The sequence below is a fragment of the Gallinula chloropus genome (assembly GCF_964237585.1).
Source record: "Gallinula chloropus genome assembly, chromosome: 11".
NCBI lineage: Eukaryota > Metazoa > Chordata > Aves > Gruiformes > Rallidae > Gallinula > Gallinula chloropus.
Genome location: NC_140096.1, coordinates 21253821 through 21279094, shown reverse-complemented (window position 1 = coordinate 21279094; position 25274 = coordinate 21253821). Strand labels below are relative to the sequence as shown.

Sequence of the window (25274 nt, the reverse complement as noted above, 5' to 3'; positions counted from 1 at the left end):
TGAAAGTTTAGTTACCTGGTTAACAGGCTTCACTTCCCTGCAGCCCCAACAGAGAAGTGAGTCAGTGTCATGTCACTTGTTCTGTACTGAAGCGAAAAGTAAAGGATACAGATTCTTTGTATATCCTGTCACATCCAGGGTCATAAGGCAAAGTTCTCAAACACAATATAAAGTAAACATGAGTGAAGAAAGTGAAGCAATTCTGTGTGAATCATTCAAAAGGCAAGTCCAGCTCAAAGAAGAAATTTTAACAGAGCATCTCAATTCCCAAAGACAAATCTTTAGGGGGCTTCAAATGTGTTTCAATTATACACATAAAAATAGAATGGTGAAATAAATTTAATAAATAGTTTTCATGGCCGTTTCCCTCTTCCTTCGCCCATGAGCATCCTTGTTCCTGCAGTTCTTGTACATAAAAAGATAAAACAAGGCAAATAAAATTACAGACCAGATTCCCTCTGTAATTATAAGTCGTGTCTTATATCCACACATGGTTTTCCTGGGTGGGTTTTCAAGATGAGTCTTTGTGGTTGAGTAGGTGTCTTGTTTTTATACTATTTAGTTTGCCAACTACCATATGTGAGATTGATAAACAAAGATCTATATTCTGATTATTACCTAAGTTTAGAAGTTTCCTATTTTTTTCCTGTCCTGTTTTGGGTGTAGAATAGGACAGATAGAAACTCAGGAAAGAGCAAATTTCTGTTTCTTCCCACTGTCACAGGAAATATTAGGTGACTTTAGAAGGTCAAATAAAATAGGCTTGTGATTGATGTTTGCCAAAGTGGATGGGCAAGTGTATCAGTTCCAAGTCCCTTTTGGCTACCATCTTTATGTATTTTCTGGTTATGCCAAAAATCAGAATCCTTCTTATGTTTCAGGTACTGTGCCTGTTAAAAATTCCCTTTGTGGTTCTGTCAATATTTAAAATAATTCCTCAGTGGCCTACTTAAACATCAGTATAGATAGACAGTTGTATATATTATATGCAGTTATGGAATTTAATTGAAAAGAAATTGAAAAAAATTATTGACCTGAAGACGACTTAGTTTTCCTATCACATACCTGTGCAGCAATTTGTAACACTTTAGGTAACTAATTCTTGAATGTGAAACACATACAAGTACAAATGTATTCCTACTTGGTTTATCCAAGAGAAATGCAGACTCAGTCTTTGGCCAAGGCACCTCAAGATTTCTTTATCTGCTAATTCACCCAGTGATTCACTTTCAAATCAACTTTTGTTCTTCATTTTTTACTGCTACAAGTCTGTAGTCTTTAATGGAAATGGAAGGAAGACACGTTACAGGTACAGATGAAGGTGGACTTCCTTCCAAGCCAACAGAAGCTAGGCACGGCAGAAAAGCATGGAACTTAGGGAAGTGATATCAAGCCCTTGACAAAGTTGAGGGATGTCACTACGGTACAGGGATAGCAAAATTTCTCAGGATTTAATTAAGGAATTCCATGTGGGGCTAATCTAGTTTCTGTAATAGTGTTATGCTGCTGCCGTGAGAGTTAAGTTGAGATGTTGCTTCATGTGTGGCTTCTGTGGCTTAAATTACCATTCCGGATAAGAAGCCAAAAGTATGTAACAAAATGTCCAAGGTCTAAAGAAATAAATTAAATCCTGTTGCCTAACCTTCTCCTAGCTGAGAATTGATCATTTCTGTATGAACTGTACTCCTGGAGATACGTGCCGTTCCTCTCAAGGTTGATCAAGAGCACTTAGATGAGCCACATGAAACTGGTTCGTTACAGAAAACAAACTGTGATCAGCAGACTAAGAGGTCTATTTTCATGCCTTCTGTCACCAGAACTCCCAGTATCTCCCTTCCCTCAGTCTTTATCTCTTTACTGGGCGTGCCAGTGTTTAAACCTAGCTATTGATCAGCCAGTATATCTTCTCCTTCATTAGCCCCCACGTGCAGTGCCGGATGGCTCGCTACAGGGGCTTTGAGAGGATAAAGAGCTGAGTTTAGAAACTGGAGCTCACTGCGGGGAGTTTGCTGGTTTTGTTGGGTTTTTTGGGGGATTGGGGATTTGCTCCCACCCCCCAGCTGTGATTTTCATGAGTCTGGTAGGATCTTCTTCCTCGCAACTTGGCTTGAAAAGATTCAAGGATCAAAAGCTCTACGTTTGTAGAGATGAGCAGATGGGCAGACAGGCACACAGGCGTTGTGGGTACCTTAACAAAGTGGGAGCGTTTTCCCACTGCCTCTTTTATATGTGAAATTATTACTGAGCCTTTAATAATTATTTATGTATTGGAATTATCAGTGCAATAAGAAGTGACTTCTATTTCATGAACAAATGCTGTACAGGTTATGTCGTGTATTTCTCTTTAAAAGAGAATATTGTCATCTTCTTTATCGATGTTTTTGATGGTTTTGTGAACATTTAGAACTCCCCCACTTGGAACAAATGGTCTTATCAATCTTTCTTATAAATTCCCTGATTTCTCTTGTATTCTCAGTATACACCAGAAAGAAAAAAAAACACAAGCCCTCTCTCTTAGATCAAATATTAAAGCACAAAGCAGGCTGCAGTCACATCTAAACTTTTGAACTGCAATTTTTATTATTTTGCTCTTTAGGGATAGCCCCTGATTTGATAGAATTGATAGCAACATTTTAGCGTGTCCTAACGTCCTTTGGGAACAGTGGTGTGCTGAGACACATGAGGAGTCGTCTCTGTTTATGAGAACACAGTCACAGTCTGGCTTAGGATGTTTGTCTTTGTGCCACCAGTGTTTTTCAAATTCTATAGAAACATCCCTGGGTACTCAGTACACTCTCCTGAAAATGGAAGGCAAAAACAATCGTGATTTTTAACATTTCCTCAACATTATTTCACTGGTAGCTCAGTTTCAGTGTAGCGTTGCCTCAGAATCTGGGGTTTATTACAAGAAGTTAGAGCTATGTAAATTCTCCTCTGTGTGAATGGAGTCATCTATCTAAAAGGGTGCAAGCTGAATCCAGCCTCTGTGCAGTCTTTGCTGGTCAGAAATCCCTCTGCACACTAGAATTTTACCACCAGGTTATGAAGCCACATTTATAAATCCCTGTGCAAGAGAATGAAATTATTCCTGGCTATTGATTGCAAAGCTGTTAGAGCCTTAATAATAACTTCCAGTTCAGCATTTCCTTCCCTTTACCACTGGTGTCTTTGAGCCGTGCACCATAAAGGCCAATCGATATTGCCAATATCAGACCGATTTCCTCTAATTTAAAAAAAAAGAGAGAAATTATGAAATAAATAGGGTTTTGTCATTATGTCTTGAAAATGTCAGCCAAGCAAAGAACTAAGGAGTATATATATATATAAATACATATAATTTGTGTGTATATATGTACATATATATATGTACACATGCTTTATAATAGCACATTTCTTGTTTTCTATGGAGATTCTGATTCTGCTTCTCTGCCCATCAGTAGGAATTTTGCCATGACACTTTTCCTACTCAGAGTCTAAGTGACTGCGTATCCTGTTAACTGCTGACTGAGAAGTGAGGCTCCACATACTTGCAACAGCCTCCACGTGTGAGAGCAAAGCGTTGGAGCCAAAATAAGCAACTCTATTCTCATGGCCTGATGAGGAGGAAGCAGGTTTATGTAGTCCTCTAGATGGTTACATTACGTCAATTGAGTTGATTATTTTACTGTATTTGAATTTAGAACTTTCAAACTGAAATAGTTACAGGTGACATTACCATGTTCAGAGTGTTGCCATCTATATAGCAACAACCATGAGAGTCAGTGGGAAGGAAAGCTGCAAGGCGTTGTCAGCTATAAAGCCAGGATGCTGTACTGGGATTCAGTTGTCCTTTTCTTGTCTGAGTGCAGTTTACCTGGGTAATAAGTGTGAAGCAGGAATAACTAGTACTCAACATAAGCAACACAAGAATTTAATTCTTGTAGTTTGTCAAAAGAGTCCTGATGGGTAGGCACTGTAATCTGTAATGCCAACTAACCAGTGGTCTCATTTACCTTCTTTTTTATGTAACCGCCTGAATAAAAGGCCCTTTAAAACACAAAACTGCTCTGTAATACCGTTTTATTTTCTATAATCTGGCATTTTGAGAACTGTAACCTTTCTTTTAAAGTCTTCTAATGGAAATACATAATATCATACTCATTACACCATTTTAGCAATTACCTTTTCAGGAACGTGTATTTACAATATTCTTATGCTCAAATGTCACGGTGTAATCATGTTTCATGCTCATGAGTGTTTGATCCTGTGGACATCCTGCTGTGAATCCATCAAAGAAATTATACCAGCGTGGATTGATTGATACATACATGTATTCAGAAATTTGTCTTGTGCCTTGCTGAAGGTGTAAAGGTACACTTGTCACTGGGACAATGCTGGACCGTGTCAGCATTGGCGGGTTAACTTCAGCTCTGAATGTGTCTGTGGCTTTTGGCTTGCAGGCGTCATAGTGCCACCTGATTCTGAATGCAGGATCCACCTTCAGTTTACACAGAAACAACTGAGGGCAACTTGCACCCCCAGCACGAGTGGCATGGTAGCGCTAGCCTGGGGTCCCCAGAGAGAGCCCATGCACAGCTCTCAGTTGCAGAACAGAGAAATGGGCTGTATGGGAACCAGCTGCAGCAGCAGTAGCAGTTACAATTTCTTACCCAGCTGGGAGGCTGTATAAAGCCCGTTCAAAGCACCTGAACTGCAAGTGGGTTTTTGCTTCCCATCAGGGTCTGGCTCCCAAAGCAAAGAGCTGGCAAGCGCAGGACAGTTGAATGTTCTTCTCTAGGAAATGCCTTCCCAAGTCAGGGTGCTCAGCAGAAAGGCTGCAGGGGTTCAGGCTAAAAGAGTGTTCACAGGGAAGCTCTGTGGCTAAGGCAGTCCTTGTTCGTACAGGCTGTGTAGCATCAGAGCCACTTCACTTGCTTTCTCAGCCCAGACCTCATGGCTTGAGACAGAGGAATGAGATGCTCTGAATTTCTTTGGGTGCGTGCTATGGCATGAGATTTAGGTGTGGACCTGTCAGTGAAGAAACATGCTCACTTACATAAAACAAAGGAAAGAAGGTCCAGAGAAAGTTGGTGTTTTCAAAAGAGTATGTGGTCACTATGCTCAGCCTTGAATGCGTCCTTTTTTGCTACTATTTCTGAGCACACAGCATGGTAAGTTATTGTTTAAAATTATATATCCTTTCCTCAAATTCTCCTGGAGAGGACATGCCAGTCCTGAAAGCCATCCATCTTCCTACAGACAACCGCTTTATACTGCTGCACCAAAGCCTGTTCTGCAAGGAACATTTCTGTACCTTATTTTTGGTGCTAATGCAGGTCTTTGCTATTTTTTTCCTTGAAGGCAATCAGTCTTCCCAAATGGGGAGAAATAGTTCTCCAAATGAATTCTTGCTTAGTATGTTCAAGAATCACCACAGTAGGCAAAAGCATTTGAAGAAAAATTGCTCTCAAAATAGCTCAATTAAGAATGCTAAAGAAATTGTACTCACCTGTACAGTAACGACAGCCCTTCAAAACGGATTGTCCTTGGAGGTTTTCTGCTAAGTAGTCACCTTTTGCTCTTTTCTTTTTTTCCCCCCTCTTTTTTTTTCTTGTTACTTCCTATGTTCTGGAGAGAATCCATAGTAAAAGTAAATACTCAGAGAGGTAGTGGCCTCTGCACCTTTTTGTACGTGTAGGGAGTGAAAGCCAGCTGTGTGTTTGTGGATGGAGTGGGTGCCGCAGGCAGCAGGTCCCATGTTACAGGGCAAGCAGGGGCTGCTCGTCTCAGAGGACCCCAGGTACTGTACTGAGAAATAACCTTTCCTCAGCATTACTCTGAACCACTGGGAGCAGAGCTTAGAATTCATTTGCATTGTATTTTGTCACTAAAAGAATTGCTGGAAATCTTGTGGTGGGGCTGCTTTCAGTACTGAGGGTGCTCAAGCACGCGTTTTCCCCTCGTTGCTACTTTCAGTGGATATATGCAGTATTTATCATACCGTGCTTATATCGTTCCTTTCACTCCTTAAATCACAAAGTGGTTTTTACAACCTGGTTCTTTGTCTTCTTTTCGTAGGCATTTCCTATTTAAACACGGATCTGGGTCTTCAGCTATCTTCAGCGCAGCCAGTCAGAACTATCCTTTAACATCCAATACTGTTTACTCTCCACCTCCTAGGCCTCTTCCTAGAAGTACCTTTTCCAGACCTGCCTTCACTTTTAACAAACCTTACAGGTGTTGCAACTGGAAGTGCACCGCTTTGAGTGCTACTGCTATTACAGTCACCCTGGCGCTGTTGCTAGCCTATGTTATCGGTAAGCCTCTCTTGCTTTTCTATGCCCAGTTCCTCTGTACCTTTCCTGTTCTGTTGTCTTGCTTGCTTTTATGCTAATACAAATCATGGTTTGCTAATAATGTTTGCCATTGGGTGCTTTGTAAATTCTGGCAAACAAAATGCTAGGTTGGCCAGAGGTTGAACACAACATGGAATTCTCATTAACTTTCTACTCTGTTAACCTTGATACTGCCTAATAGAGAAAGAAATATTATTCAAGATGACATGTTTATACTAGCAGAGGACTCCTACTGATTTTAATTGCTGTGATATTTTTCTTAAATTAAACATTTGATTTTCATATTAAGCCTTACAACATTGTTGCTCTTAAAGAGTTATTCGGAAAAGACTGATAACGCTTAATTGTATTTTGCCTTGCTACCTTAATTTAATTTTTTCAGTATGATCACAATTTTAATCTTTCGTTTTTCCCTCGTAATGCTTATATCATTGGCTAGAATGACAGCTGGCTCTAAAAATATTTTACACCATGTTTTCTAAGATGCAGTTTCCTGTCCCTTTATCGAATTTATGTTTCAGGAAAGTGTAACATAGATTGAAGTACAGTTATTTAATTTCAAACTCATCTTTGCAAGTACCTAACTTTGCAGTTTTGTTACCACGATAGATTGGCTGGATTTATCAGAGTAGTTAGAAGCACCTTCCTTCTTTTTTGGAAGATAGATGTACTGGCGGTGGGCTTGGAGTCAACGTGATTGCAATCATACATGGGAGAGCAAGTCTTTGTGACTTACTGGATGACATTTTGGCTGAACGTTTATTATGGCATTGTTTTTTTCAATCTAAATCAAAAATATTACAGAACATTCTTAGAATGTGACTGTGGCTGTTGTAAATACAGGGAAATCTAATTATTTTTTATTTCTTCTGTGACGTCCTTTCTCACATGGGCTCTTGGTTTCTTGGTTTCGTTGTCAGTTCACAGGTGGGCAGGAGCCAGAGTATACCCCACATCTTGCAGCTTGAATGGAAATAACTGTATTTCCCTGAAAGAGTGGCTTGTACTTGGTAAAACTCATACAGATATACAAGTACAGACACCTCTAAACCGATAAGTGGCCACTGATTTTCTGTATTGTCTGAATAAATGTCTTCAGAGTGAAAATTACTACAATTTCAGTCATTTTTGTTTTCCACTGTTTTTTTGGGATGAGTTGTTTTTTGTCCCATAGCAAAAAAATTCTGGTTACTGTCAGTGAGATGCTCTTCAGGAGGGAATTTTTTCTGACATCCTCATCTAATGCATATGGGAGAGCAGATTTGATCGTTTCTGGTGTATGATTATTTGAAAGTACCTGAAGATCTCGTAAGCTGCATCAGTTGCAGATTTACCTAACAGCTGGTGAGCATATGCCCTCAGTTAGGACTGGCTGTATAATTTTTGCAGCCTCATCTATTTGCTGCATATACATCCCACCCACACCATTTAGATTTTATCTGGATGAGGCACTGCCTGTTTCAGCCCTGCTTAGATTTCACCCTGCCACTGAGTATTTTTTACTTGCTAGAGCTATACAGCTGTATGTCATCAGCCTGAGAAATCCATAAGCACTCATGTCACCATGAATTAAAAAGCTCTGTATGAGTTTCCTGTTGGTGAGGCTGTGTTTGTCTTAACCTGGTAACATAAAGGTGTAGGATGTTTTCTTGAAGTGGGCAAAACCAGTTTAAATCAAGATGTCTTTGATTTTGTAAACTATTAGTATTTTTAATATTGTTTTCTGTAGCAAAATATAAATCTCTGAGCCAGGAATTCTAATCAGTTTTTTCCAAGAGGCTGTTGTTTGCTCTTGTTTGCCCCACAGTTTTTTCAATCACGTAACCTTTGCTGCAGATTCAGGTCGTGTTTCTTAGCTTATTCCATATTAATGTCCATGCTGCCCGTTTCTGGTTAGTTAAATATTTACATATGTTCATGGTCTGTTCTTATGAGTCAGGTACCTTATTTCTTTTCCTTTTGTTAGATTTCAATAACAGCACATAAACTATTTTTGAAGTTCCCTTGCTCTGTAGGGTTTCATATTTGCATATCTTTTTATGTCAGAAACTTAAATGAGCATGTTTTAAATGACTAGTTGAATATACAAAATCAGACTGTATTTTAATACTCTGAAGTTTAAATTCACTCCTTCAGGTATTTTCTCTTTGCTCTCCATGATTCAGGCTCTTCAGTCCTCACTCCAGGGAGGATTCCTTCAAATCAGTGGGAGTTTTATCTAAGCAAGTCTGCAGACTTGGCACAAATTGCAAAACAAAACTCATTGTCATTTCAGGATCAAACTTAACCTGGGATGAGCCCAGTGGTTGTTACTGGAGGAACAATGGAGACTTTGTAGAGGCAAAATAATTTGCATTGTTGTATTTTATGGCACAGCCTGCATAAACTTATAATGAGCTGTGATTTCAGGCCAAATTAATGTGAAACAAAATTTAGCATTAAGCTTTTTCTCCCCCTTATCTAATAACTTTAATGTGCTTTCTCAAATGTCTGCTGTTAGATGCATGAGCTACATCTTACCCAGATCTTGGCCTCAACCAGAACCTTCCCAACATCTTGCAAACCCAAAGCTTACTGCAGGTCAAAGATTACCAAGTGGCTCTTGTAATTGTAATGAACTGAGACCTGTGCCAGGGTGATCTAAGCTGAGATTTCAGTCAAAAGGCAAACTAGCAAAATGTTTTTGTTCCTGTATTTCCCCATCTTTCCCTGTTCTTAAGCAGACTCAATAGAGAAGCTTTTGCTTGAGAACATGTGCTTCCTCTGTATTCTCTCTCCTTTGAACTACCAGTCAGCTAAAACTTGTTTTTTCCCTCCCTGTTCCCACTTATGGCCTGTAATCACTGTGTTTATTTTTTGGTCCATTCTGAAGTAAATTTCACTGTTATATGGACAGTAAGGAAATTACAGAACCCTGTAAATCCTTGTGTAACAGCTGATTTATTGAAAATCTGTAGTCATAATATTTAGTTTATCAAGTAATACACCCATTTTCACTCCAACAGGAGTAATTTCTGTGAATAGGTTCTAAACTCTCAGTAGTTACTCCAAAAAAACCTCATTTCATAAAGTGGATGTTTGGTCTCCAGGCCATAAATGTGTTGAATTACTTTCTTTTAAATAAAGGCACGTGTACTTCTATTTTTCTTCTGTACTGTCACAGATGTTGAGACCTGTGATGCATTTGTGGGCACTCTGGGGCACAGTTGCTTGAATTTGCTCACAAAAAGGGCGGTGAGGCAGGTGAGCCATTGGGGCACCCACCAGGGAGGTGATGCTGGCGCAGGTCATCGGTGAATAGGGGCTGCAGCAGCAGCACTGGCAGTTGGTGAGAGCCTGGCCAGCACCATGGAAAGTCAGCAGAGCAAAGTTTGGGGTGGAGTGAAAGGCTGACTAGGGATAACAAGCTATTTGCTCTTCAGACAGCAATGTGAAATGAGCAAAACCTGCCTGCTAGCAGTAGCTGCATCTGGAAGGTGTACAAGCTCTGTGTGTTTGAGAGATTTGTGCAAATCAATGCTCAAATTTTAAAAAAGAGAAAAAATTCAGTTACCTTAAAGTTGGGCACTTTTTCTATTCTTGATTAAGTGGGTAGATCCTGAAATGGGTATGTCCTTGGGTATGTGTTGACGTATGTTTGTGTGGCATGAGGTGTTTGAAAGGGCTGAGCTGGATCCGTGTCACCAGTCTAGGCTCAGCTCCCTACCGAAATGGTGCCTTGCAAAGGGACAGTGGAGAAAAAGAACACTGAAAATTTCCAAATCCTTCTTAAATAGTTCGTCTGGTAAGTAAGATGAGGACTAGCAGACACTGTGTACATTCTGATGTCCAAAGGCTGTAACATAGCCTCCAAATTACCACAGGAAAGACCAGAACGTATCTGTTTGATTCAGTGCAGTCAGTACCTGTGTCTTTCTGTTCATCTGTTTGTGTTGCTGGAAAGGGTATAAAATAGGCTGCCATTCTGGGATGGTACAGCAGATATCCTCTATTTTTTACCTCGTTATAATAAAAACCTAAGAAACCATCAGCAATTTAAGAAGGAATTTGACAAAAAAAATAGGAAAAAGTAGGGTAAATACAAGAGAATAAGAAATATAAAATGTTTCAATAATTTTTCAGCACCACACCGTTTTCTTTAAGCACCGTACAGTGTTTGATGTGGCTGCTCATCTAGTCAATTATTTTTTGCCCATTAGGAAGTAGGATTTTTCTTCCATGATACCTTACCATTTTATCAGCAGCTGATTTGGACTTGCAAATCACTGGTCCTATTGATCAAAGGTGCTGAACTCCTACAGTTCCTATTGATTTCAGCAGGAGATGCAAATATTCAGTGCCTCTGAAAATTGCATCCCATGTTCTTAGATTTAACCATCCCTGACTACAAAATGACTATTTTATATACAAATGAATTCTCAAGTATGAATATGAAGTTGTTCCTATCCTTCATGATATTATCACTGTTTATGAGTATGCATTGGAGGTGAGTGTTGGGTCTTAAATTATATTGATACAGTGGGTGAGGAAATTAAAACCTCTGTGCTGTCTGCCACTGTGACCTGTCGTTTCTCACACTGTGTGCAAGGTAGAGGAGCGATGGTTTCCACACTGGGAAAGGCCAGGCCAAATCTTAAGGATGTCTGTATCTCAGAGCATGGATTTATAATCTTGGCTGCGTAGGTTTATACAGTATAAAACACCAGGGGAAATGGAAACCCTTAACTCTGAGAACTAGGAATTATGCAGAGAAAGCTCAAGGGGAAAATTTGCTGATGTTACACTGAAGAATACCACGGTATGGTAAACATTGCTCAATGTTTCAGGAATAAGTAAAAGCTGTGATGCGGATGTGCAGCTCTGAAATGCTGTTGAACTCCGTAGTGGGGTAGCTCACCGAGACAGGTACCTTGGTTTCACAGCTGGAAGCCGTGGTGTCTGTTCCCCTGGAGCCTGGGTCTCACTGATAAACTTGATATTGTCACAAATCCTTAAGTACACTGAGGAGAAAGCCTGACACCGTTGTACTCCTGTCTAAGATTACGTTTGTTTGTTCCTAAGTCTAATGCATGACTTAGTAATGAAATATGAAACCAGAGTTGTCGTTACACACCCAAGTAGGATTGCAGGAGAGGAGGGGATATTTCTATTCTCAGATATATAAAAATATGTTATGTATAAAGAGCAGAGTGCTTGAGGAAGAGGAGAATGCCTGAGAGTTAAGATGGCTATATCAAATATATGGAAAAATCTTTATTTCTTGAAAGGCCATGTGTGGTCCAAAATAACTTACCACTTCAATGTGGATTTTCAAAAAAATAATCTTAAGACTGAATCAGATATTGATGGTCTCAAATTTTCCAGTTTGCTTATAGCAGAATTATTTCCAAAATGAACTTACAAAGGAGGAGCACCCCTTCTGTAGGTCAGGATCAGCCTCTTCTGACTTTTATTTGTATTCAGGTATTTCCACATTGCTTCACCTTTACAGTACCCCACTGGAACTGAGGCACTGCTGCACGCGTGGCTTCATGCCACGGTGAAATCCACTTTTACAAGCAGAACCTGCTAGCAGTTAGAGAAAATAAATACTTTTCTGGCACTTGGTCCAAGCAGGTGCAGAAAGAAGAGTCAGCTGGTGATACACATTCTGCTGCAGCTCTTCTAAAAAGTCTGGACTTCAGGGGGATGATCTATGGAGATTTTGTAAAATAACTGGAAGCAGCAGAGAGAACTAAACAAAAGCCTTTAGTGGAGGTCAGCATTTGTGGGATTTTTGTCCTCTGAAGTTGACTTGCGAGTTGGTAAGTACTTATTGCCCAGGACTTTTCTGACATCTCCTCACTACTGAGAGTCAGTTTTGCACTGGAGCCAAGCCTCTTATTCATATTCTGCCAAACGTGGAGCACAGGAGTTGACAAGCTGTGCTTACACAGAAGGTAGATAAGAATAAATTAAATTAGATCATTGGCTTCATAGCAGATGGCGGGTTAATCCACTTTACAAAGGGAGTTCTGAAAAAAATGCTTATATATTTGTGAATATTTTAATATTTACTTGAGTATGCCACAGAATTGTGGGGACTGAGTGAGTTTTTCTGGAAGTGTCAGTTTGCTTTATTTAAGTGTTGAACAAAATAGGCAACCTGGCCATTTTACTTCAGAGGTAAAGACCAAGGCTTTGGTTCCAAACAGGGCCCAACTGGTTTCATTTACAGCAGTAATGTGAAACAACCAAAAGCCTTCCTCTGGATAGAGAAAATCCCTTAGGCAGCATAAAGTCACACTGACTTTTCATCTCTGTTCCATGAAGGAAATTTATGGGAAGGGTAGAAGGTACAGGCCTTTAATTTATCTTTTTCTGCAAGAGATCTGGTTTATACCTAACAATTATTTTTTTACCTGAGAAAAGTAATAAATTAGCCAAGAAAAGCTCTCTGCTATGGATAGAATCTTCTGTAGTCAAGAACGGTCATTTAAAGTTACCCTGAGCAGCCTCTCTAAGGCAGGTGACTGAGGGAGAAGCTTTGTTTCACCATAATCTTGTAGCATCCTCCAGTGTCTTTGGCTCCACTGACTACAGACTTCTCCAGATTTAGCATCGGCAATAGCATCCATAATGCATGTTGTATAAAACACCAGTGTCTTTCCACTTTTGTGTTACAGTTGTATCTGAAACTTTGAATTAAACAGGGCTACCTAAAAAAATATAAATGAAATATAGGTATGGTGGCATCCATTGCATAAGCTCCATCTTCAGACATTATGTAAAGAGGGTCAAATTTTGCCTTCAGGTACATTTTCCTGCCTCCAGATCACCTTAGTGAAAGCAATGTACAACTCTGCTTGTGGCAGAATGCAACTTATAAATAACACAGAGCAAAGTAAAAATGTAATGATAGAGGGGAAAATGTACTGGAGGTCTGAGCAAGCCAAGAAAGAATATCTTTTTGGGTAAGATTTGCAGTAGGATAGAAGAACCAAAGAAACAGCAATCATGTTGGAAGTTCAAGAATGCTGGGTAAAGAAGCACAGTTGCTACCAGCAGGGACAACATTGGCACTCCATTTTTAGACAAGAGGTCCAGTTAGGCCAAGGCTAGGGTGTGTTATGGGTCACTCCTAAGTTAAAGTATGAATTTTGCAATTGTGAAGCACATGGATGCTGCTAACAAGTTGTTTAATCTCCATTTACCCGGTAGTCCTTAGTTTTTGCTTAAAGCTGTAGTGGTTCACCACCAACGTTACACATGCTACCAGCAGCTGAGGTATTTTAGATCCTGCAAAATACACACTATCTGATCACAGAATGTTTCTGGAATGCCAGGTGGGCAGAGCCATAGTAGCTTTTGCTTTTTCTGTAATACCAGTGTAGTCATCAAACCTCAAAGGCTGGGTTTTTTTTGTGTTCTGTGGGAACTTGAGCTGCATCCAGTAATGCATCTTCAGTCATAATGACAGGGTTTGCTGCTGTTAGTCAGCAGCCAGCCCTCAGAAGTACTGTGGCGAAGGTCTTTTTGTGTAAACATCAGTCTGGAAGGCTGAACTTTGAGGAAAGGGCCAAGATCATCATCAGAAAGTGCATTTCCCTCCTTTTCACTTAGCTCAGTCTTATGTTGGACAGAGTGATGATACTTGGTCAGTTAGTGGGATCTTACACCTGGGCTCAACACATGGGAAATACACCTGAGAATCTTACAAATGGATTTATGCTGTGGGAGATTACATTGTAGCCCACCATTGATTTCCACAGCACTTTCTGTGCCCCTTTGTGTAAAAAGAAGAAAAGCAAAAGCCAAAAATCCACTAGTAAAATCAAAGAGAGATGACTCAAATGAGAAGTTCTTTTGAGATTTTTAATGAAATTCAGTACATGCCTACTTATTTCTAAAGAGATTTGAGAGAGAGAGATTTGAGTTTTATTTAATCTTATTTGGTGAAATATTTGTATATTTGAGACATGATGTACATATGTTGTAGGAAACACAGGCTTTGTAGGAATTATGTATACCCTAGATAAAAGAAAAGTATCACAGAAAATGAAGAGTCAAAGCAAGTCTGTGTCTGCTAAATAAACATTTGTTATTCCCCATAGTTCACTTTTGAAAAAGGTATCTCTAAGAATTAATGCCTTTCCTGCTGTATGTGGTCTGGTTATTACAAGAGTGATACCTGGATCTGAAGGTAATTTCTCAAGAGCTGTAGCTAAAGTAATGAAAATCATATTGATTTTGAGATCTGCAAGATGACCAGGTTTCTGCAGTGGTAAAAGTCATTCAGTTGAATTCAAGTAGACCTTATTTCCATAGCAAACACTCATCCTTGCACGTTATTTAACTTGAAGCTGGTCTACCAGTATCCCGTGTCACCTCCGATGGACTAGAAGTCTAAGGCTGGCAGAGACTATCATCTCTACAATGCAGTTGGTGTTTCTCTGGGAGAAAACTGACTGTCAAACATACATACAAACAGCTTTGCTAGCTTGCCAAGCTTTGGCATGGACTACAAAAACAGCAGCACTTTCCCAGCCTGAAGGAAGACAAAGCAGGCAAAGTATTCAAATCGGTGCAAATGGGTGACAAAACGCATAGCGTGTGTGATCTGGGAGAGACATATAGGAGGGAAAAAGGTGCCTTGCATATTCAGTGCTTGCTTTGTGACGTTCCCTCTGCAGCACATGCAAATGCTGTCAGATGAATAATAGCGACAGTGGAAACAGTGTAAGAAAGCGACTAGATGATATTCACGATTCTGTAACCACTAAAAGCTTATTGATGTGTGCAGTTATGTTTTGCATCTAGTGTTGATCTGTTTCAGGAGCTGACATAATTATTTACATTAGTATAAATGAAATGCGTGTTCATTAGGTATCAGTCCCATTGAGCTTTGTTCCTTTTTGTTGCTGTTAACTCTTTAAATCATAGTAACGTCCAGAAACTCGAGCCAGGAGAAGAGCCTCCTGCTCCAGAAATGTCAGCATGTGTTGATTTTTGTTGTACCTTCTGTATGTAGAAGTAATCTGTCTTGCATTAATAAGCTCAAAGATCAGAGCTCAGGTCTATGTGATCTGACTGCAAGGCTGTATGAGCGTGGCCCCTTGATGATTTCAAGCTTGTAGAGTGTGAAACAATCCAGGCAGGTGTGTGGCATGAGATCTTACCACTATCACTGGAGCAAGCTTCTGGTGGGGAGTGGGAATTTACTGTCCAGTGGTGTGTCCCCAGAGCCCAGATCTGATGGTGAAGCAGTGATTAGACAATTGAGGAAATGTGTTTCTCTTCTCCTGAAGCCAACAGAAAAAACACCAATGTGTCACAAATACTGTCACCTAGCTAATTTGACAGAAACGCTCTCGTTTGCCTGATTTGGATCGTGCATCTGTGGCTGGTTGATTCAGGAGTGTAATTTGTAATTTAACTTCTCAACATGCAAGAGAAGCTTGGGAGTAAACATGTGGAAAGGCCACTCAGGGTTTCCTGTTTGTATTGAGATATTTTTCCTTAAAATACATGTAAGTGCAGAAGAAAACAACATACTTTATAAATTTAAGACCTGTTCTAGATCACCCTTCTCCTGAGAGTTTCTGAGGTTCCTATGAGATGTGGGATGAGCAACTATATTGCCTTTTAGGCTCCCATTGTGGGCAGATCCTGCTCATTGCAAATTGTTGCATGTGGCTAAAGAGCCTGTTACTCGAGTTTTGATCTTTATGTGACAATTTCAGCTCCTCTGTGGGAGATTTCCTCAAACCTTATTTTAGTGGGTCATCCCTGCTGAGTTACTAAGATGCTGAGGCAACCTCTTCCTTGGAAGAATTTGCCCTCCTCAGTAGACCCTGGGTAATCGTCTAGAATGACCGCAGTACTGTCATATTATGCCTAAAATAAGATCCTCTGTTGCTGTCTTTCTCCTGCCATCCTTCAGTGCCTGAGATCAGAAACACCAGAAATGAAAGCAGAAGTGAAGGGCTGTGTCGGCAAAGTGGAGCAGGCAGCCCCCATGTGTGGTTAAAAGGATGGTTTATAACTTCATGAAAGGATTCTTCTAGATTCCCCCCATACATAGATAACAACTATATTTCTGCTAATGTGTGTTGTAGAATAATTTCATCTACTTTAGATCTAGAGCCAGCTTTTTATCCACAGTAGAATTCTGGAGTAAATCTGTGGAATCTGTGTTTTTACTAATGTGCAGCTGAAGTGGGAAGATTTGGGAATGCAGTGGGCACAGTCTCTCTTGGAACACTGTTTCACTTGGTGTTGGTGCTTTAACCACGAACTGGGAGCTCTGTGACAGTTGATAGCTGAGGGACAACACTGATGTAGCATTCGAATCTGTCACACAATATTAAATTCATTCAACGTTATCCTTTTAATTGCAAGTATTTCTGTTAATTGCTGTAGAAATTCATCACCCTGACCTGGCTGAGCTCCAAAAGAAAGTGTGGAAACTCATTAAACATTGAGTTTTAAGGTAAAATAGTAAATTGCTCATTAGACCCCTTGAAATTCCAATTTATTACTAACAGAACGAAGTAATACTTGACTTTGCAGAAACTGGGTCATAGTGTTCTTTCTTAGTCTGACTGAAGGTGCAGTAGCTTAGGCATCAATTAATTGGTCTTCATTTTTTTGCAGCAGTACACTTGTTTGGTTTAACTTGGCAACTACAGCCTGTTGAAGGGCAGCTCTATGAAAATGGAGTTAGCAAAGGAAATAAAGGATCAGAATCCATGGATACTACTTACTCACCGATTGGAGGAAAAGTTTCTGATAAAACAGAAAAAAAAGGTACGTGTGAGAAGACAGACACTATGAATACTTAACAGTCACTACAGTTCAGATTCTGTATTTGCCACATTTGGCAGTAGTTTGAGTGTCTGATATAACTTTAAAACAGATATGAAAAACTCATAACCAGGTCCTTTGCTTTAGCTGAACTCTGGCTGAAATTAGCAGCCGACCCAAGCCATTAGGAAGGTAATGTTCAATAGCAAGATAATTGCTCTTCTTTTGTGGGAGAAGAGTGATTTGAGCATTTGGCTTCTGTCTTAAGACAGGGGAAGTGAGACTCTGTTCTCCTTGTTCCCACATCTGCAGAGGGCTTGGTGCTGTGTCACCAGGTCTCGCAGAGTGAAGTCAGTCTTGGGCAAAGGGAAACCCTTTGTACTGACAGGTCAGAATGCACAGTGGGGTGGAAATCCTAATGCTTTTAAAAGCATCCAGTTCTTGAAGGCATAAGCTAAAATCCAGTGTCCTGTCACATTCTGGCTTTACTAGTCAGAGTGAATCAGCTCACAGGCATCTACTGAGGTTTCACTAACTGCCTGCGCCAGGCTGGCAGCTCCCTGCTCTGCCCCTGCTCTTCCTGTGCTGCTCCCTGCATACCCACACCCATGTCTCATCCACAACCAAGACCTGTCTCCAGCAGAAAATGGCTTCCGTAAAAAGTGCAAATAGTCTTCTGCCATGTGAGATTCCTTTCTCCAAAGTCCTGTCATTTAATGTTGTTAGATCACCTTACTCCTGTATTACTTACAAACTCTGGCATGTGCTTCCCATTGACCACTGTGGTGATGCTCTCTGACAGCAAGAAATCTGTGAATTTTGTAAGAATCTAAGAATTCAGATGGCCCTTCCATTTCTTTTTGTGATACTCAGAAATAAGTGATAAATCAGATTAGGTCAGAGGAAAGTGAACGGGAGTGGTATATGAAGTCTAGTCTTTCCAGTCATTTAGGGGGAAGTTAAGTTGTACTGAGAGCTCTGCAAGAATAGGAGATTTCCAGAGCTTTCAAATTTTAGAGCACAGCAGCGATCTGATTTTGTGTATGCCAGGTAAGATCTATGACTGTAAATATGAGCCAAGGTGGGACATTGTTGTATCGGCCCCTCTAGAAGGAAGATTACATCTTGCATCAATAGTCTTACAGATCAGTGTGGCACAACTGGATGGAGATCATGTTAGATAAATGAGCAATAGATATGTAAGGAGATGTCCTTTAGAATGGATTGGTAGTGAATTGAGTAAATTTTTTATATGCTTTTGTATTTTTGTCGTGGTCCACCATGGAAAAATACCTCAAATAGTTCTTCTCAACTGCATTAAATCATTCTGTCAATATTTTACAGATTTAATAAAAGTTCTTCCAAAGCACTTGGCTTTCAAAGGAGGATGTGCAGGAAAAAAACATGAAAAAACATCAAACACATCAAAATCTTAAAAATCAAATGCTTGAGAACTGAGAAAAGAATACACGTGTCAGTAGAGACTCAATGTAGTAGGTACAAAACCAAAGCACCTGCCTTGCCCCAGGCAATCCCAGTGTCTTGTGTAGCTACACAATTCCCCAGCATCACTAAGGTGTGGAAGGCTGTGATAGCAGAGCCACTTCACTGAGGGGCTTATCCAGCAGTTTTAGAGGTCAGTCTTGAATATAGCTGGACTGCTGTCCAACTTGTCCCCTTTCATCTTTTGGGAGTAACCTGTAATTCAGGATGTAAGCTAATGAGGAGTATACACTTGGGAAAACACAAGAAAAATCATGTGGGCTTAGTACCAGGTGTTAGTACCTGCACAGTCTGGCTGTGGATAATTTCTGTCCATCACTTTTAATACACATCAGTAATTTTATTCCCAGTACACGTATCAAATTCTCCCTGTAGATGTTTTGGGAAGGAGGATTTGGGAACCAGCAAGTCCTTCAATACAGCAGGATACCACAGAAAGTTGCTACTCTGCCTGTAAACTTGAAGCCATTGATGTGATTTCACAGGGATAAGTAACTACTGTCAGATATTATGACCTCCCATTTTGCCATCTCAGTGCAGCAGCACACAATGCTTTTCCAGACTTTGAAAGCATATCTTTTAACTAATCTTTTAATGAAAATCAAGTTTACAAACCAGCAGGTCAGATTTCTTTAAGAAGTCATTTTATAACACAGTGACCCACGGCTGTGAGTTAACATTTTAATATGTAGCAATGTGATTAAAAACTCAGACATCCTCTTGATGCTGGTATTTACCAGGGGAGTGCAAAGGAGATTGATTGTTTCAGGATTGGTAATAATCAGCATATGGGTACCTTCTTGTAAGATAATTGGCACCACACTGCTCAGAGTTTTACTTTCTTGAAGCCAAAAGAAACCTGTGATTAGGAATCTATATTCTGTTTCAGACTTGCAAGGAAAGTGTGCTTAGAAAGAATAGGGAAGAATTAATACCAGTTGGCAAGATTGGGAGCTGTACAAAGAATTGAATACGGATAATTAAATGATACTTTGGCATAAGAAAAATGTTGTTATGAGAAAGGTGGTTTTAGAACAAGAACAGAACCTGTATCACAACACTGCGATTTTAAAAGCTTATTTTGGACTCCTGGAGGAAAGAGCAAGGAAGTATGTGAGGACAGGCTGTGAATGGTGTACCTTCAGATGCCTTTTTTGTACAGCCACATACTCGTCTGGTTCAATTAAGCACGGAAACAGAGCTAAATTCTTTTTCTATAAAGAAAGCACGGTGGCTCAGTGAATATGAAAACATGCACTTCAGCCATGGCTCTCACCATAGCCTTTTCATGCTCTTTGGTTGTCTGAAAAAAAGGTTTGAAAGGCAGAGATGCTGCAACCACACACTTTGATTAGCGGGTAGATAGTATATATATTTCCATGTTACCATTGTGAGCAGCAGCATTCACTTCTTTCCTGTGTAATGAGATAAAAGTAAATCTAAGTGCATCTGTTTTTTTTAAGAATTACATAAAATTGTTACTAAAGCTAAGGCATCTTCAGCCAACTGTGGAAAAACTCAGAGGTCTGCTGTCTTGAGCCTAGCTGCACTAACGTGGTATTCAGCATAATTTGATAACATCAATTAGTGAAAATACCCCCTGACTAAAGACGTAATGCTTTTTATTTTCAACAAAGAAACAGGTCTTCTCACTTCAACAAACTAGGAAGCAGTTACTGTATTATGAAGGACCTTGAACACCGACCAATAATGCCATTAACTTCAAAACTGATACTGTATCCTTGACTTCTTACTTAGCGCTCTACCGTCTTGTAATTGAATCACATTAATTACCATGTGTCAATATCACCAAAAAGTTCCTTGGTGTTTTACTTAACCCAGGGTAATTGCTTGCAAAGAATCATTAAGATTTAATATCTCTGGAGTACTGGAAATAGGGGAAAAGGCTTTTGAATTTACATCAGCCGAATAGGATCTTGCATGGGGTGGGATGGGAAGGGATCCACTCTCATTGCCCAGCATAGGATGTTTATTTCTCTTTTCAAAGCTCCACATTCAAGATATTTTTTCCATGAAGCAAATTGGACAGCAGTAGTCGCACCTTGAACATCGTTAAGGCAGCAACTTGGAAATATTTTAACTCTTGAACTAAATACTAGGTGGATTTTTAGAGTATTAGATTACAAATTCTGGGCTCTAAAAATTGATGCTTTTATGTGATAAGGTGTTAAAGGTCAGCTCCTAGTTCTTGCTGGAGGTTTGGTGACACAAAGCGGCCATAAAGCTGGAAGATCCAGTACCCTGAGAGTTGCTCCTGCCTTGGAAATTAAATCTCTATTCATTAAGAACGCTAAGTACTTCCTACACTAGTTAAAGCCTGTGTAAGATCCCACTGAGGATCTTTGTTATTAATACGTTCAGGAAAAAGCTGGCCCCAGCTTTGCTGCTGCTGTTTTCATTTCCAGTTTATAAAATTTCAGGTATTTTAGGTTGCTCTAGATATTTATATGCATTATTGTAAATGGTGAGGCTCCAGTAGCTTTGCTCCTCTTTATCCTTCACTGTGATACTGGAATGAAATGGAATATAAGTAGGTATGGCTGCTGACTTCAGCCTTCTTCCCCCGCTGCAGTGGGCTACACGGCTTTTTCCCTAGTCAAGAGAAAGTACAGAAATATGAGTTAGTTTTGCAAAACTTTCAATGGAATTAGCTCAGATGTTAGCAGGGTTGGGTCTGTGATTTGCAGCATGTCAGAATGCTGATCACAGACAGGCATTAAAATACACAAAGATAGTGATATAAGCCAGCAAAGCGAGCCAGCTCCAATTTAGTTTGGCAATGACTTCTCTACGCATTCCATTTCCCTTTCTATTTCAGCTCTCTCATACCCATGTGTGAACTTACATACTGTAGATGTCTGCAGATTTATTGTTAGGCATCACAAAATTATGCCAGTTTTCTCTTTAGATTGCCTGTCCCTATCCTCATGCCCCTGTTACACTTCCACGTGGAAATTCCAAGCCAAACCAGATGTTCTTTATTTCTCCAGGACTAGATTATTGCTACCATAATAAAATCATTAGGAATGGTGATTAATAGAAATCTGGGCTTCGGACACGGGCTCCGACCTACCAGGTTTTGATGGATTTTCTGTCCTCACTTGTGTCCATTTGCCTGGCTTATGCAATGCCTGTCCAGCAGTACTCTGACATACCTGCCAGAGGAAGCTCTCCCGCTGCCTTCTTTCCATGTGTTCACAGCTGAATGGGGTTGTTTGCATAGCTGATAGGTAAAGACCGTGGTTTACGCAGCAGCACTTCTACCTTTTTATGTTCAGTGTAGTGCTCCAAGATTTCCAGGGCAAAAATGCTGTAAATACTGCCTGCAAGGTTATTTGTATTTTTCAGCTGATTGAATAAAAAATGTGACCGTTTCAGTGAAATGCCCCTCTGCTAAGAGGCTGTTTTCAGTTTATTTGATATAGCTAAAGCACGTTTATACCTCATGACCTATTATCTTCACCCACTGTGTGTTCACAACTGATTGTTCTGTTTGTTTCTGGAAACTTAGTGCTCCAGAAGGGACGGGCCATAGACACAGGAGAAGTTGAGATCGGAGCGCAGGTTATGCAGACGATCCCCCCTGGTTTGTTCTGGCGCTTTCAGATTACTATACACCACCCTGTGTACCTGAAATTTAACATTTCACTGGCGAAGGATTCTCTGCTGGGAATTTATGGCAGAAGAAACATCCCACCTACTCACACTCAGGTAATTAGCACTAACATAAATTCTGTCATCTTCCTATTTTCAAACAGCAGAGGATGCGAATGCTCTCCGTGCACTTGGAAAGCAGGGAGGGAGGAAGGGACTGGCTGTCACTGCAAAAAGCAGCCTGTTTATCCCTTTCTTTTACTGAGGTCTCACTGTGACCTCAGCCCACGCTCTCTCAGCAGAAGGGACAGTGTCGTACCAGAAAGGTCGGCGGTTGTCACCACCATGATGGGACTGTCCAGGAGGCTGGGCAGACACACCATGCTGCTGCATAGCTCCAGCATCTTCTTGGCATGACTTACGAGGTCATTTGAAAATGCTTTAATATTATGTACAATTTAAACAAACAGGTTGCACAGTCAGCATAAAGAGTTAAGAGGGATTTTTTATTTTTAAAGTGCTGTTTCTGGCTTCTAATATGAAGGTTATTTTTGAGTGTTTACTCCTAGGGGTTCAGCAAGAGTAAAACATAGCTAAGCAGCAAGAATATGCAACATTGCTGGTCACATTCAAGCTGGGGGTTTTTTTTAGGCTTAATCTATTTGGTATAGGAAGCTGCCATTTCTAGGGATAATAGGTTTTTCAGCTTTCTTAGAGCAGGATCACACTTCATAGAATGTAATAAACATATGGAATCGTGGAAAGATTGTTTAAAAGGGACATCTGGAGATCATCTAGTTTGACATCAAAAATTATTTACTCGAGTTTTGATCTTAGAAATAAGTACTTTTAGCTGTCACTGACTTTAATTAAGTAAATCTGGCCCTTTGGCTGAGCTGAAGTTGAACTTCACTGCAAATCAGAATGCCTAGAACAACTTAGCAAAGTATATACATTTCCTGAGTAGGGATTCATAGAAAGTTTTACACTTTCTGATGCTCTGAGATTAACTGTCTTACAGTTGTCAGCATCAGCTTGCTTAGGTATCAGGAACTTCCCTGTAAAAAAAAAAGGTACTTATTTATATTAAAAAATAAATTAAAAGTAAATAAAAGGTATACTTAGGTTTTGAGATGCGATATATCAAGGCACAAGCATTTAAAACTCTGCTATAGAACAATAGGCTCTTTAATCTGTTATTGGCATTTTAGATGAATCACTGCATAATGTAGGCACTACAGCTTGGGAATTTTGGAATTATTCCCATTAAAGAGAAGTAATTTTTGAGGTAAATCTGTTGCATTTAGTGCAGTGAGTCTGAATTTACCCTGCCATAGCAAAGAGCAGGTTCCAATGCCAGACTTGTGACCTACCATAACGCTTTTTATATGGAAACTAAAGCTAAATAGACTGGGTTATCCAATTGCTGTCCACATAGGTGAATACTTAGTCAAGCAAGTCCTCTTAAGGTTTCAGCTGTTTATTCTTGCTTGAATGAGACATGCAGGGTAGATTAATCAAAATTTGCTGGGAGGTTAATTTTTGCTCATTATTATTTCAGTTCGATTTTGTAAAACTGATGGATGGAAAGCAGTTAATTAAACAGGAACCAAAAAACTCAGAGGAGCCTCAGCAAGCTCCCAGGAATCTGATCTTAACTTCTCTGCAAGAGACAGGTTTCATCGAGTACATGGATCAAGGAGCTTGGCATATGGCATTCTACAATGATGGAAAGAAAGTGGAGCAAGTGTTTGTACTGACTACAGCGATTGGTAAGCACAATTAGATGAAATTTTCATTCTGATTATTACATTGGAAAGCTGTATTTGAAAAGAAATTACTGATCTTGATTCATGCTTCTTTTAAGAATTCTCTTAAATATGTTTTATTTCAGTTTAGTTGAATTAACCTTAGTGGAGAAACTTCGTGGTTATGCCAATATTAGACAAATAACAACACTTGTGTATTCACGATGGACGTTACCAGATTAAGTGTGAAGTTTTTCTGTGTGTTAAGATTCTTGTACAGTAGCTGAAATGTTTGAGTAATTTCTGGTGTTATCTTACACAAGTACAAGATATTACGTCTGCCCTCTCTGTTTACATGGGAACCATAAATCCTACAGAAATTATCCAGGCTCTACGTTTTTATTCCCAGTATTTTATTTAGAAGAACTAAAAGGCAGTTGATGTGGATTTGGTTGATTGTTGTTTGACAGGTGGATGCTGCTGTTTCGTACAGTAACTCGAATGCACCGTTTTGTCCGGAACACCAAAGGCAAATCTAGGAGACGGTGTCCTGGTGGCATGTCAAACCCCTGCTGCCTTTTTAATACGTATAGATGGAGAAATGTTTGCAACTCTAGGTGTCTGTAATTAGTGCTCACACGTAGGTTTTCTTTGGAATTTAAATTTAGGTAAAGTGTTGCATTTATGACAATCTCTGTTTGCTGCAAGACTTTAACCACTATGCCCTTTAGTTAACCTGTTCTACCATATGTTTAGCAAGATGTCTTTACTAGTAATGGACACGCCATCTGCTCTTTAGAACAATTGGATGCTATTTTTATTTGATGGTAAACACCTTGCAGAGCAGGATAGTATGATTCAAATACCATGATTTTGAAGGACTTGCAGGAAAACCCTTGAGAAATGGAGACAGAATTGTAATGACAGGTTTTTGTTTAAAAGCTCGTATTTGCTCTGTTTGGAAAAGTGATTTTTTTACAAGCAACAAAAAATGCCATTATTCAGTGCCATAGGAGAAAATAATACTGAAGCAATTTCTGAAGCATCTTCGTAGAGCTCCAGAGTGCTTCGAAGAGCATAAAACCTGGCCAAACTCCAGTCCAGATCAGAAGCCAAATACCTGCTCCCTTACTTATTTCTACTGTATGACAGCAGTGTTTATACAAGAGGCTTTAACCAATACTTCAGCATTAAGTAGCACACCCTCTTAAAAAAGAGAGGTTGAATTGAACACCGTGTTTTGATTCTTGCTACATTTGGTGAGAAAGAAGTTGTCCATCCCTGCTCT

The 25274-nt window shown here is 39.8% G+C and overlaps 1 protein-coding gene across 2 annotated transcripts in view; it reads left to right on the top strand.

Moving 5' to 3' along the window:
* TENM1 (teneurin transmembrane protein 1) overlaps window positions 1-25274 on the top strand; it is a gene marked incomplete at both ends in the record, with an annotated part of 246298 nt that overhangs the window by 96308 nt on the left and 124716 nt on the right. For both annotated transcript variants that reach the window (XM_084269240.1, XM_084269239.1), the window contains 4 exons: window positions 6058-6296; window positions 16971-17123; window positions 22156-22355; window positions 23800-24010. In XM_084269240.1, the coding sequence (XP_084125366.1) occupies window positions 6058-6296; window positions 16971-17123; window positions 22156-22355; window positions 23800-24010 (803 nt within the window). The remainder of the gene's footprint in view (window positions 1-6057; window positions 6297-16970; window positions 17124-22155; window positions 22356-23799; window positions 24011-25274) is intronic.